At 37.2% G+C, this 12,417-nt stretch overlaps 2 protein-coding genes across 3 annotated transcripts; both read right to left on the bottom strand.

Moving 5' to 3' along the window:
- Nucleotides 1-1,922: 1,922 nt before the first annotated feature.
- LOC102789706 (chemokine-like protein TAFA-4) lies at nucleotides 1,923-5,575 on the bottom strand. Its single transcript, XM_006794317.1, has 4 exons — nucleotides 5,496-5,575; nucleotides 4,510-4,634; nucleotides 2,306-2,461; nucleotides 1,923-2,074 (listed from the first exon to the last, which is right to left on the bottom strand). The coding sequence occupies exons 2-4, from the start codon at nucleotides 4,622-4,624 to the stop codon at nucleotides 1,923-1,925; spliced, it is 423 nt and encodes a 140-aa protein (XP_006794380.1). The 5' UTR covers nucleotides 4,625-4,634; nucleotides 5,496-5,575.
- A 1,167-nt stretch (nucleotides 5,576-6,742) lies between these two features.
- Nucleotides 6,743-11,997, bottom strand: LOC102785984 (NEDD8-activating enzyme E1 catalytic subunit-like). Of its 2 annotated transcripts, none has more exons than XM_006794212.3 (18): nucleotides 11,948-11,997; nucleotides 11,807-11,845; nucleotides 11,052-11,175; nucleotides 10,822-10,902; nucleotides 10,618-10,700; nucleotides 10,433-10,513; nucleotides 10,281-10,324; nucleotides 10,137-10,201; nucleotides 9,720-9,875; nucleotides 8,940-9,042; nucleotides 8,739-8,849; nucleotides 8,603-8,656; nucleotides 7,948-7,984; nucleotides 7,733-7,814; nucleotides 7,540-7,640; nucleotides 7,396-7,459; nucleotides 7,246-7,300; nucleotides 6,743-7,138 (listed from the first exon to the last, which is right to left on the bottom strand). In XM_006794212.3, exons 1-18 carry the CDS (start codon nucleotides 11,965-11,967, stop codon nucleotides 7,050-7,052), a joined length of 1,389 nt encoding a protein of 462 aa, XP_006794275.1. In that variant the 5' UTR covers nucleotides 11,968-11,997; the 3' UTR covers nucleotides 6,743-7,049. The 2 variants fall into 2 exon arrangements, with proteins under 2 accessions (XP_006794275.1, XP_006794276.1); XM_006794213.3 differs by having other exon boundaries at nucleotides 11,784-11,845; nucleotides 11,948-11,965.
- Nucleotides 11,998-12,417: the final 420 nt, after the last annotated feature.

The following is a 12,417-nucleotide window of genomic DNA, read 5'->3' as shown; positions in this document are numbered from 1 at the left end:
CACAATGATTTCAGTACATCTGAAAAGAAAGTTAAATACTGTCGAATTTGTTCTATTTTCAATCTATCCGTTGTTAAACTCCACTCATTACCCCAATCATAGCTGAGTATCTGTAATGGCTTGTGAGGGATTGAATTTCTCCAAATTCTAAGAAAGCGTGTGGAGCCGCGATAAGAGAAATACTCTCTATCTCAAGAATTTGCAAACAGCTGTCAATGATGATGTAAAATTATGTTAAGTGCGCATAATTTCAATTTACTGCTTACTAAGCTATTAAGCATCCATTAGATGCAGAGAAGTGAATGAGTGAACAAGGAAGCAAATTCATTAGCGTACACTACATATTGCTGATAAAAATCTGCTTGAGACAGCTGTTAATTTCCACAGCAAAATCCACAGTGCTAAACCAGAAGTGAGCAGTGTGTTTTTATTTACTGTGTAAAGTAAAGCAGCCAGTAAAGTGTTTTAAACTGTATGCCCGATCTGTGAGCAAAAGGCTCAAAAAGTTCAGTGAACGTAACAAATGCAGGGGTTAGCAAAAAGGACAAAAGTATGTGCTTTTGTTCTATTCTGTTGGGAGTATAATCTGATGATCACATGACTTCTGTAGACAGTGATCGCTTTCTATATGCTGCCTGTGTTCACTTTCCCTGTCTCACTATAAAATATTCTCTACTATGAATCATTTATAGAATACAGCTGATCAAAAAGGCAACTTCTGAGAATGTGCATTTTAATTATTTATTTATTTATTTATTTGAATACAGTGGGGTTTCCTTTGGTCGTCAGATTTAATTACATGGGTTTTACTGCTTTGGTATTAGTTCACAGCTTATTTTATGTTTGTCCTCTTGGCCCCATCATTCACCAGATTATAGAATTAGGGTTTCTGAGCCCACTGTGCCTGGTGCAAGCAAAGGGGTTGATATGGGCACTGGGAGCAGTGATTATGCTTGATTGTGGAATCTTTGAGCATCAAAGGAGAGCTTACTAAAATAAAGCTTTATGATGAGCGTTCACAAGTTTGTCAGACCCTGTTTGCATGAAAGTGAACAGTGAAAATGGAGAAGATTTTTTTGTGCGACTGTATTTAAGCATCTATAAATACCATGTATGAAATTAAAGTCACTATGTGTTATTTCTTTTGTTGGGCTGCTTCCGCTGTGACTCTGGGTGCACCCAAAATAATCTATTTTCATTTTAAAATATGTAATTTTTACAACCGCTGGGGCTCATGTCCAAACTAGTTCATTCTCTACAGAGCTGTAAATGTAGATTTTGGGAAATAATACAGAATCAGTCCAGCTGCCTTCTTTTCAAACGCTGAAGACTAGCATGGCTGGATGACTGCATAGACAGACATTACAGACTCAGTTTTAGTTTGTAAATTCCAGAACTGTGAATAGTCCTAAACTGGCAGAAACAATATTATAGATGTACACTTACTGAGTGGGTTTTTACGTCACAAAATTAAGTCAAAATATTACAGTTCGCCCAAAATAATAGGATTTCATCCTTCATATGTGGGGTCTCCCGCAAAACTAAATTGGATAAGCGGAAGAAGATGGATGGATGGATGGATGGATGGATCTTTCCTGCCTTGGTATGGCTTCCACTAAAGATGGACTAATTTTGACATAACCATATTAGGTTTGCAACAACTTTCTGTAACAGTTTCATTATTGTTGGAATGATTTCATTATCAGTCAAAACAACTTTTTGCCATTGCTTTTTCCTCTGAATCCTCTGCTTCCTGTTTACACCAGCAAAATACATATCCAGTATGTATATACTGTAACTAATCAGTGTGATACAAGTATGCATGCATTAAGTGAAACTGATTCTGTACTAAAATATTGATTTGGGTGAATAATGTTTAAAACATTGTTTTAAGATGAAAAAGTTATTGTGTCGATGTAACCTCAGACTATTGCAGGCCCTCTGCTCACCTTTGTGGTCTTCACTTTATTTCCAGAGATGCATGACCAGCCAGTGAGGTCAGGGAGGACTCTGCACTCCTCCCCCTGCAGACACGGCTCCATTTTACACCACCATTTCTGTCGCACAATAGAGGCTGGAGGGGGAGACGAACACAGCAAAAGGTCACTTTATAGACAAAAGGACTTCAAAAAAGGCCTTGTTTGGAAAAAAGCATCTCAATCAAATGTCACACTCTTACGATCCTTAAATGCCTCAGTATTAGTGGACTCCAGTGAAACTAACTCTACTCTGACCTGTAATACATGCGTGTCATGAGGAAATATTTCAGTTTAAGAGAGCTGAAAGAGGGTCCTAGTAATATTACCTTCAACACAAGAGGGCAGAGCCCTTGTTGTCCCCGCTACCTGTCCTGGGAAGCAGGAGCACTTGACAGTTTGAGAGCGTTCTTCAATTTTGTTCTTGTTGCAGCAGCGATGAGCAGCAACCACTTCACAAGTCCCTGTCCTCTCCTGTGATGACCCTGAGAAAGAAATTTTGAAGGGAATGATACCAATCTTCTACGCTGAGTTTTGCGTGCAGGTTGCGGCAGCCTGGCTGATTTTACTCTTTTAAAAATGACAGAATTATAGGCAATCACTTCTAGGCTTAATGACGTCTGAGATCTAATCTTTTGTTACAGTTAGAAAACAGTTTAGTTCTTATTGATTAAACCTAATTTTGCTGTTTTTGAAGCTACAGCTCCACCAAGTGGAGGAAATGCACCAGCACTCATGCACCAGGCAGGGGGATGGGGCTTCAAATGCTGCAAACATATTAGCAGCAATTATCATTATGTTCAGTAAGCTAATTTCATGTTTCACATTATCAGAAATTAGCATAATAAAGAACACGAGCAGACATTTCAAAGCAGCATCTGCATCTCTGCACAGAAATATGCATAAAGGAATGCTGCTTTTAGGGATTATCACTGATGAGTCATTCGGCAGCACTTAAAACTGAACTTCCAGTTTAAGGGGTGCTAGAGAGCAGGAGAAACAAGCCTACAAAAAAGGCATGAATATTGCTAATTTTGAACTGAGGTTTCAGGCTGGCTCCATGGCCAACAATACCTGCAGGATTCGGAAATTCATAATTAAACTGTGTTTAAAATCAGACTACAATTAAAGCACTCATGCCAAATGCAAAATTATTCAAAACATAGAGATGGGTTTAGGGCTTAACATTGCAGTTGTTTGTGAGTGTATTTTCTTAAGTAGAAATTCATATACTTCACTGAAATGTATCCATTTTCTTCTGTACTGGACTTCTACTCCATAGCATTTCAGTCACAAATATGCCCTTTTTATTCAGCCACATTTGTCTGACAGCTAGAGGTTAATAGTTACTTCTTTGTTACATCATATTGAATAACACTGTATAAGCTTAAAAATTAGATTCAAGTAGTGCTTCCCAATCATTTCTGCATTTGAGCCCTCACAAAAACAGTTTCTATGTGGCAGTTCAACTGTATAATTGTCTGCTTGTACCTGTTCAGATCCATGATCTGCTATCATAAAAAAAGACTAATTGTAATCTTTGTTTACATGACTATTAATGTTATAGCATAATCTTAAAATTAAATTAAATCTAATATGTTTCACAAAACCACACATTTGACCACTTAGAGCGGGTCTGACCTCTAGGTTGGAAATTGGTCAAACTACAGTAGGCTGATATGGTTTAACGAATTCATAACCTCAGGAGGGAATGTTTTACAGAATCACTACTTTAGAACTCTGAAGACATACTATGAAGCTCTGTATATATGACATGAAAACATATTTAAATCTAAAAAAATAAAATAAAATAGCAAAAATGTTTCTCTGGATCTTGTTGCAAAAGCTGAGCCTAGTCCCAGTCTCTACACTCACAGATTCACAGGCTTTGATGCACCTTCCTGCTCAGACCGTGAGAGGTTTAGGACTGTCCCAATTTTAAATCATCAAGTGCATGGGAGCTCTCTCCTATCAGACATTTGGATCCCTTTATGCAAACTTTCCACAAGTCTGCATTTCCACAGATTTTGAACTACCAATAGTCCAACGTGTTGGGATGTTATACCCTAACATTACAAACAACAACAAAAAAGACTTTAAATAGGCATTAAAAACATATACCATATAAGACTTACTTTATTTGTTTGTAATACTTTAACTTCGATGTTTTCCCAATTATGCTTGTGTTAAGAGCAGAGCAAGAATCTGACAACTGGCTTTTCTTCTTTCTAAAGTAAAGTAAAGACTGGAAGATGTTCAAATCAGGCAGTTACTCTCTATGGCTGTTTTTGTGATGAAGAAAATAAAAATGTGAAATAACAAGTCCCACTCACAACAATATGAAATATCATTGTATTTGAGCATGTGCAGCCTCCAATTCCTTACCAGATGACAACAATTAAGTCTGTGAGGGTTTAGCACTTATGCCTTAGGGTGGCACTGGACCTTTAACTGTCTACCAGACCAACACAATAGTGACCAAAAAGCCATAATGAGTTCCTCTGGGGGTGCCAATGGTCTGGTTGGGTCTTACCTGTCTTTCCTCTGGAGCTTTGGTTGCCACTGGACACAAGCTGGATGCAGAGGCTCATTATACACAGCAGGAGGAGACCCCAGTGTAATGCTTGTGTCCTTATGTTCATCTTCATCTTCAAGTGTCTGCACAAAAAAAAATATTCATGCAAACTTTAAGAGACAATTTTCCTTAAACAAATTAAAAATACCATATTAAACTCTTTTGATATATTCTCACTCTGACAAGTGGTCCTCCAGATCATAGAATCTATTTGCTCGATTATGACTCTGACATCACCAAGCTAAGCCAAGGCAAATCAAAGAAATGCCAACAAAAGCCTGATGAGAGGCAGATGAGAGTAGGTCCTTGCACTCATTTCTGAGATTATCCTTTCAGCTGTGAACGGCTCTGTGTGCAAAGCTAAACACTTCCTCCAAAACAAGCTGTATTCTACATGAGGCACAGAAAAAAAAATGGGACATGGACTTTTATGTCAAATTACAGCAATAAATTATACAGAGCAATGTGGCATCAAGCAATGCATCATTGCGCTAGATGGCTTGAGGCATTTTCATTCATCACTAAACCCCCTCATATAAAGTTTAAGGCTCCAATTATAGCTATTATAGCATGATTTTCATCATTGATTTAACTGTGGATTACTTACAAATTCATTTGTCAAGTAGACAGTTTAAGATGTTCTACAGAAAATGTGTGGGAAAAGTAAACACTACAATACAGGCAATCAGTTTTAGTTTAGTGTGGGAAATTTCCTTTTTTTTCCCATTTAAATCGTGTCTTTTAATGCATCATTTCTGAAAACAAACAAACAAACAAACAAACGAATATCTAAATATTCATACACTCAACTTGTTTTTTCTTCCTTTTAGTATTTGAACCAACACTGCTAGTGATGCGATCTCACATAAACGATCTACATCAGTTTTGCTTCTGGAATTTGAATTTTTCTTGATGGATAAATTCTTAATAATTCACCCACTTACTTGTGCTCGGGTTACTGATGTGTATAATGAACCGCTGCTGAAGTCATCATCAGTGTCGGTGTCAAAAGCAAGCGCATCACATCGGTTCAGCGAGGTTGGTAAAGTTCGCTGCAAATGTTACTCTCCACTTTCTGAAGAGGCACGAATCAGAGCGAGAAAAGGGAAGAAGAAGGGGGAGAGCCTGCAGCTGATATAGATTACAGTCAACACACCGGCTAAGTGAAAAGCTGCACCTTCACACATCATCTGCTCTCCCCGGAGTTACACTGTACCTTTCAGCCAGGATGCGATGTGAGAGATGTGTTGCTCTGTGAACACAGCGGGACAAGCCTGTCAGCTATTCCCGTCAGGAAAATTAAATCTTAATCAAGACACAAGCCATCTGTCTTCCGAGCAATATGTGGCCACTTTCATTAGCGCCATAAGAAGCTTAAAGTGAGTATCGACATCCTGTCACACAGTGGACGGAGAGGATAAACTGCATCTGAGGAGGGCAGAGTCCTGTGTTTTGTTTTGTTTTTATTCGTTTCCACCTTTTTTGTCTTTTAACCAAAAAAACTGTCAAATATACTATCAGGATATTATCTTCTTAGGTTTGAAGAATATTCTTAATTAATAGGTTGCAAAGGGTAAAACATCCCCAAATATATATTTATACAGTCTTTCCACGATGTTACAATGTAAACCGAGATTTAAAAAAAATAAATAAACGGGATATTGATTAAGATAAGAATAACGATTAAGTGGAGCAGCTATCAGTTTGTGTTTATATCAACACCATAATGAGTTTTACGGTATATGACTGTTCCTTTTTTTCGCGCAATCATTCATTTGCAAATGTTAGCCTATTGCCAGGCTATTAGTACTGTTAATAGTAGCCAATAGTAAAGACGAGCGTGGACTCCCTTCAGTGATGAGTGTTGATGTCTTAGTTTGTCTACTACATGGGAATTTGGAAAGATATAAAGACAACAACCACTTCCATAGTTAGGGAGAGTTAAAATGTAAATAAATATACTAAACAATTTTTTGCATTTCATATGAACTTTTCAGTTGTTATAGAATTAATCATAAAACACATGACAATCCAAGTGCCTCTAGATTAAAAAGCTTAATGCACCATATGTATATACTGTGATAGTTGTCATCTAATCCAGTTGTTAGAAATCCATCAAATTAAAACCCAGAAGCTGCCAAAGAAATTGCCATTTACTTCTAAATTAAATAAATGAGATGAAACTGTAGTCTCACATGATAATAAAACTTTATTAGAGTATAGTGCACATCATTATTTTTATTTAATTTGATGGGGAAGTAGCTACAGGATAGGTCAACACAGGACAAACTGACAAAGTAGTAAACAACATTACTAATAGAAAAACAATGTTATTTAATGGCCATATTCATATAGCATCAACACTATCTGACAAGTGAGAACTTACTGATCATATTTACATTATATTATATCAAATGTGCTACTGAAAAGTCCAAGTAACTTTGTCATGAGACCAGTTTGCATCCAGTTGCATCAGTGCTGCTTGTAGTAATGGAGGTTCAAGCTGTAAAATTGAGCTTGAAGAGGACAGTCTGGGGTGTGGTGATATCAGCTACAGCCAGTTCCTGTCCATCTGACAAGCCCAGCTCTACATCAGAAAAAAAAAAAAGGACTTGTTACACAAGCATGATTCACATGTTATAGATGCAACTTTTAATGGACTCTAAGAATCTGAGCTTATCAGCTTCTTATTACCTTTTAAAGTTTTGCAGAGGTTTGGCCTGGTTCGTTCTTCAATGGATTTAACAGACTAAAATAAAAATACAATCCTAGGTTACCTGTGGTGTATAATATGATACAAGTCATGAATTTTTTTCCCCTCCCAGAATTGGTTTAATACATTACCTGCAAATACAGTGTCTTATTCTTTCCTTCCAGAGTTGTGGTGATAGCAGGGGATTTCATTTGTCTGGGAAAGAAATGAAATCTTAATGCAATCATTATTTGTGTCAAAAATCCGAGAGCAGAATGTTCTTCCTGAGTACTCACAAAGAGGCGTTCTCTGTCAGGTACTCTAAAACCTCCTGTAATTTGGCAGAAGGAGGGAACTGGAGATCTTGAGGCACCTGGCTGCAAGCTGAGCAATTTTCCTGTCAATCAATGAAAATTCAGATTACACTGAATATTCTCGGTGAGCATACGTTACACAGCTGGCAAAAAGCCAGTTACAGCTAAAACAAACCTTTCGCTCTGCTTCGAATGTGTAGGTGTACAGTCCATCCACGTCATTGAAGACCATGTAATTATTCAAAGGGATATAGGCGCTGGTAAAAAAAAAAAAAACAACAAAAAGAAACAACAAAAAACAATAAGATGTTTATGTTGAGAAAGATTAAAAAATATATACATCAACAGCTAACTGCAATAAATGGCTCAAAATGTGTTTTTACAACCAACCTCGTAGCAATCTTAAAAACTTCTGTTGCACAGGCAGCTACGAAGAACAGAAACGGAAAACAAAAGAAGTGAATGAACGAAACGTGAACGAGTTAAGCTGCAAAGTTAGCATCTAAGGTTAACAAGCTACCCAAGTACAGTAGTAAATGACCACAGTATTAAAAACTGCAGAGCAATTAGCTGTCTGTTGGCTGCAAGTCTAAATATGTTTAAAAAAACAAAACACGTTTAAAAAATGTCCACTAACTTGAATAATGACGCACATAATCCACATGGACTTTATGCCGTGCTATTGTGATAACATATAAACAATTATAAGATATTATCTGGGGTTTTCTCCTTACTATGAAATATAAACCACCTTAAGGGATCACTGTTGTTCTGTTTTCTTAAATGCATTTTTAGTTCATTTGTTTGCTGTTGTTTTGTTTGTTTGCTGGAAAACTAACAACTTGAATTTACAACTTAACACCACCATTTTTCAAGTGCTACATCTCCCAATACCATCATTTTAACAACTGCATGTGTGCCATGTGTGTCACTTTTAAGTAACACTGACTCCAAAAGGTTTAATTAAGGAACGTTTGCTGCTTTTACATCACCAGACAGTACAACACTTTCACTGCTACCAGCTTAAAAAGTTTGACTTTCATACCAGCAATAACAGCATTAGTCGATGCCACAGCCGGAATGATCCTTTTCACGACACCTGTGACATAAGAAACAGATGCAACTTTAATAACAATTCAAATGTAGCACAATAGAGCTGAACAAATGATTCCCAGGCTCACCTTGAGTCAGTCTGTATGTCACCCCTGTTATGTTAAACTCTGCTGCTCTTTCTTTGGATCTTTCAAACACCCATTGGATGTGCTCTGGATTGTCTCCATCTAAGCTCGTTTCTATTAGACAACCCATGTTCTTAGTATTCATTTTAACAAAGGCAGGTTATATGACGTGTTACTGGTTACCAAGTCAATATATTAGCGTACCTCCAAATGGCTTTTCTTTGGGCCATTGTAAGATTCTGGCATATTCGATGCAGTGTTCTGGCAGCCTTGGCATTGAAGCAATGGTGCACATGGGGAAATTAATCTGTAGATCACAAATGTTTATTTAATGCTATGCAAAAAAAGGCATTGAAAGGATCATTATAAGCTGTTACTATGGGTCTGGTACTATGAAGCGAATTCGGAATAGCCAGGACATATTTAGTAGTCCACTAAAGAAGAATGATTTTGCAAAGATAAAAATATACCATTAGAAAGATATGAAGAGGTAAAACACATAAAACACACCGGTAAGTAAGTAAGACTCATAACAATAATAAACTTCAAGTATCAATAAAAGCATACGAGGATTAAAATGCACTAAGCAACGCTAAGACAGCTACATTGTCAAAAACTATTAGCTACCAGCTGTTTAACCGTTAAACCATCAGTTTAACCATTAAATCTCTATTTACCTTACTTAAGTGCTGTTTTTTTTATATCCTCTGAATGTATGTGACAGTTTTCTCCAAATTAAAATAGTTCTTTTCAGCCTCAACAAACAAACAGCTGTTGCTGCAGATTGGAATATTAGGGACCACCTGTTCCCCACAACTGCTTTTTCACACCCAGACACACTCAACACAACACCAGATGTAATTTTGGAAAAAGTTAATAGGCTGGCAGACAATTCTGTCACAGCACACACTAAAAACAGAAAAATATATACAAATCTTTAAGGTGAAACCAGAAGATCAATATCTGTAGGAAAGGGAGCAGTACCTGTGGCGGATACAGCTCTAGAGTGCAGTCAATACATGCAGTCATTCCCGGCAGAATGACACGAGCATTTCCTTTAAAGCCCTCTGTCCCTCCATCAATGAGTGGGATGATGGAGCTAGGATCCAGGACTCCGTCTTCATAGCTCAGGAGGGAGATCTATAAAAGGTCAAATCAATCATAAATTGCGCACATAAATCTGTTTTATCAGCAGAAGAGAAAGCATACACAGTGCAGCATTGACAAAGTATGACACTATCTCATAATGTACTTGAAAATTTGATTAACACAATATTTTAATTCTTAAATAACTATTACTCCTCTCTTTCTTTTGGCTGCTCCCTTTAAGGGAGTAAAGAAAAACCTGAAGGAAAAAAAACAAAAACAAAAAACAAACTGAAACTAATTTATATTTTGTACCAGCATCCCATTCATCCAGCGTCTGGCAATGATGGAGTCCAGTCCACAAACGATGATGTGGAACTCTGAAAATAAAATAAACTATCAGGTGTCTATTTAGTAAGACCTGCTAAAGTTTACACGTTATGAGAAAAGCACACTTACGCCTGTAGAAAGACTCGTCACAGTCTTGGATCTTTTTAAAGTGACTGCAGATTATTTATAAGGTGATAACATGATAGCAGCACACAGTAAATGTCATATATTGTAAACACAGTCCGTGTTGTTTTTAAAGAAAATTGTCAATAAAAGGATACGGAACAACTTTACATCCCGGGACACGGCTGTTAATAAAGTCAGCAGCCACTTCCGCCTTTGGTCGTCCAACATCGTTGGGTCTAAATAGAGACAGGTCAGTTTTGATTATATATGAAACATTGTGCATAATCAGTATTTGTGTGGTATTAAACCATGGTGAAATTTAAAAAAGGTAAAAACCTACCTGAAAAGAAACTGCCTGTTGAGGTTGGACGGATCAATAGTATCCATATCAACCACGTGAATGAGGCGAAACCCAGACAAGGCCTAAAGCAAAGAAAGACTATGCAAGAACTTATTTAAACCACTAAAAAGACTTTGCATTTGTTCGATTTACACTTGATGATGAACCTTGACAAAACGTGCATTCAAGCTTGCCATTTCCTACCAGATTTTTCAGCAGCTCACAACCAAGTCCTCCTGCTCCGATCACCAGAATCTTGCATGTTTCCAACAAAAAATGCAGGGACTGGTATGAAAAAAATATTATATATTTAAAGAATGGTATTTCAGATTTTTAAAAACCCTCTAACCTCACAGTGCAGCTACAGCCTTATCTTGTTTGGCTTATTCAGTCAAATATATGAAGCATGCACATAAAAAACATTTCCATGTAACCTCAGTGCTTGGCTCAAAGTCAGGATGCGTAAACGGGCCGGGTCGCTCCAAAAACTTCTTCACATGATTCCAACGACCATCCCAATCGCAGCCACCATCTCTGTGTCCACTATCTACAGCCATTCTGGACAAACAACACAACACAACAAGATGCACTGGACTTGTATTACAACGCAATTTATGCTTACACTTCTTCTAACTTATCTCAAGACTAAAAAGAGCAGCCAAAATGAACAGGACTCTCATATTAAGAAACCTGATAGAGATAAAAGTCATAAAGCAGGTCTCAATCTACTAAAGCATTAAGATTACAGCACTTATATTTCCTGTATAGGCTTGTTGTTGAACACATAATAAGTGGTCTCTATCAGTGTCTCAAGATTGCATATCCATGTTGCATTTAACTACAAGGACAGTGATTACCCAGGTGAGGGGTGATAGACATAGATAGAAAAATATAGGGGTTGCAAGCAAAATGCATGCGATATGAAGCAGACACAAGGCTGTAACAGACCGAATAGGTCTTGCAAGCAAGCTGATTTGAGCAATGCAACTTCGACCCTTGCAATAAACTCTAGACTTAAATGGATTCACGTTTTACATGGATGATTTATAGAAACGTATAATGGTGGGTTAATAAGTGCTGCGTGCATGGTAAAATGTTTGATTTGATTATATCTGCTGGCCCAGCAGTCGCTGCTCACTTAGCAACGCAAACCTGCTGCCAGAGACCTTTATTTAGATTCGTCACTAACTTCTCAGTTAGGTCCTCTATTCGCCTTCTTTTCTTCTCCCTGAAAGAAAAAAATAAAACCGTATTTAGGCATGTTGGGTTGCTGACAAAGGGGCAGCATTTAACTACGTTAAAATAATAATTCCCATTAATTACGACTTACGGCTCCTCGGCATCCGCCATACTTTCAGGGTCCCATGTCCTCGATTGAGACTGCTTTATTCACGAGTGTCAAAGCTGCGCTGCAGCCCCGACTCCTCACTGCGCATACAGGGATATATAATTCTCCTGGTTCAGAAATTAGGTTCCTTCCCCACACATATGTGCATATCTGCATGTCTTTGAAGAGCCATATATAGAGATAATAATTATCCATAGGTGAATAGCAATATTCAGTGATGTCTTCTTCTTCTCTTTCTGCGTTTCATAATTTGAACACAATTTGAGTTAAAGGACATTACAAATGCCGCATTTGACAAAGAGCGTGTACACTATTTAAAATAATGCAATGTTTTTGTGGTTTTAGCCTACATTAAATCTCTTTCTTTTCCTAGTAATTATTATTATTATTATTATTATTATTATTATTATTATTATTATTATTATTATTATTATTATAGCAAACAATAGAGA

Source organism: Neolamprologus brichardi, chromosome 20, assembly GCF_056152115.1.
Source record: "Neolamprologus brichardi isolate AB-2024 chromosome 20, ASM5615211v1, whole genome shotgun sequence".
NCBI lineage: Eukaryota > Metazoa > Chordata > Actinopteri > Cichliformes > Cichlidae > Neolamprologus > Neolamprologus brichardi.
Note: the sequence above shows the minus strand (reverse complement) of the source record. Positions and strands in the feature narration are given on the sequence as shown.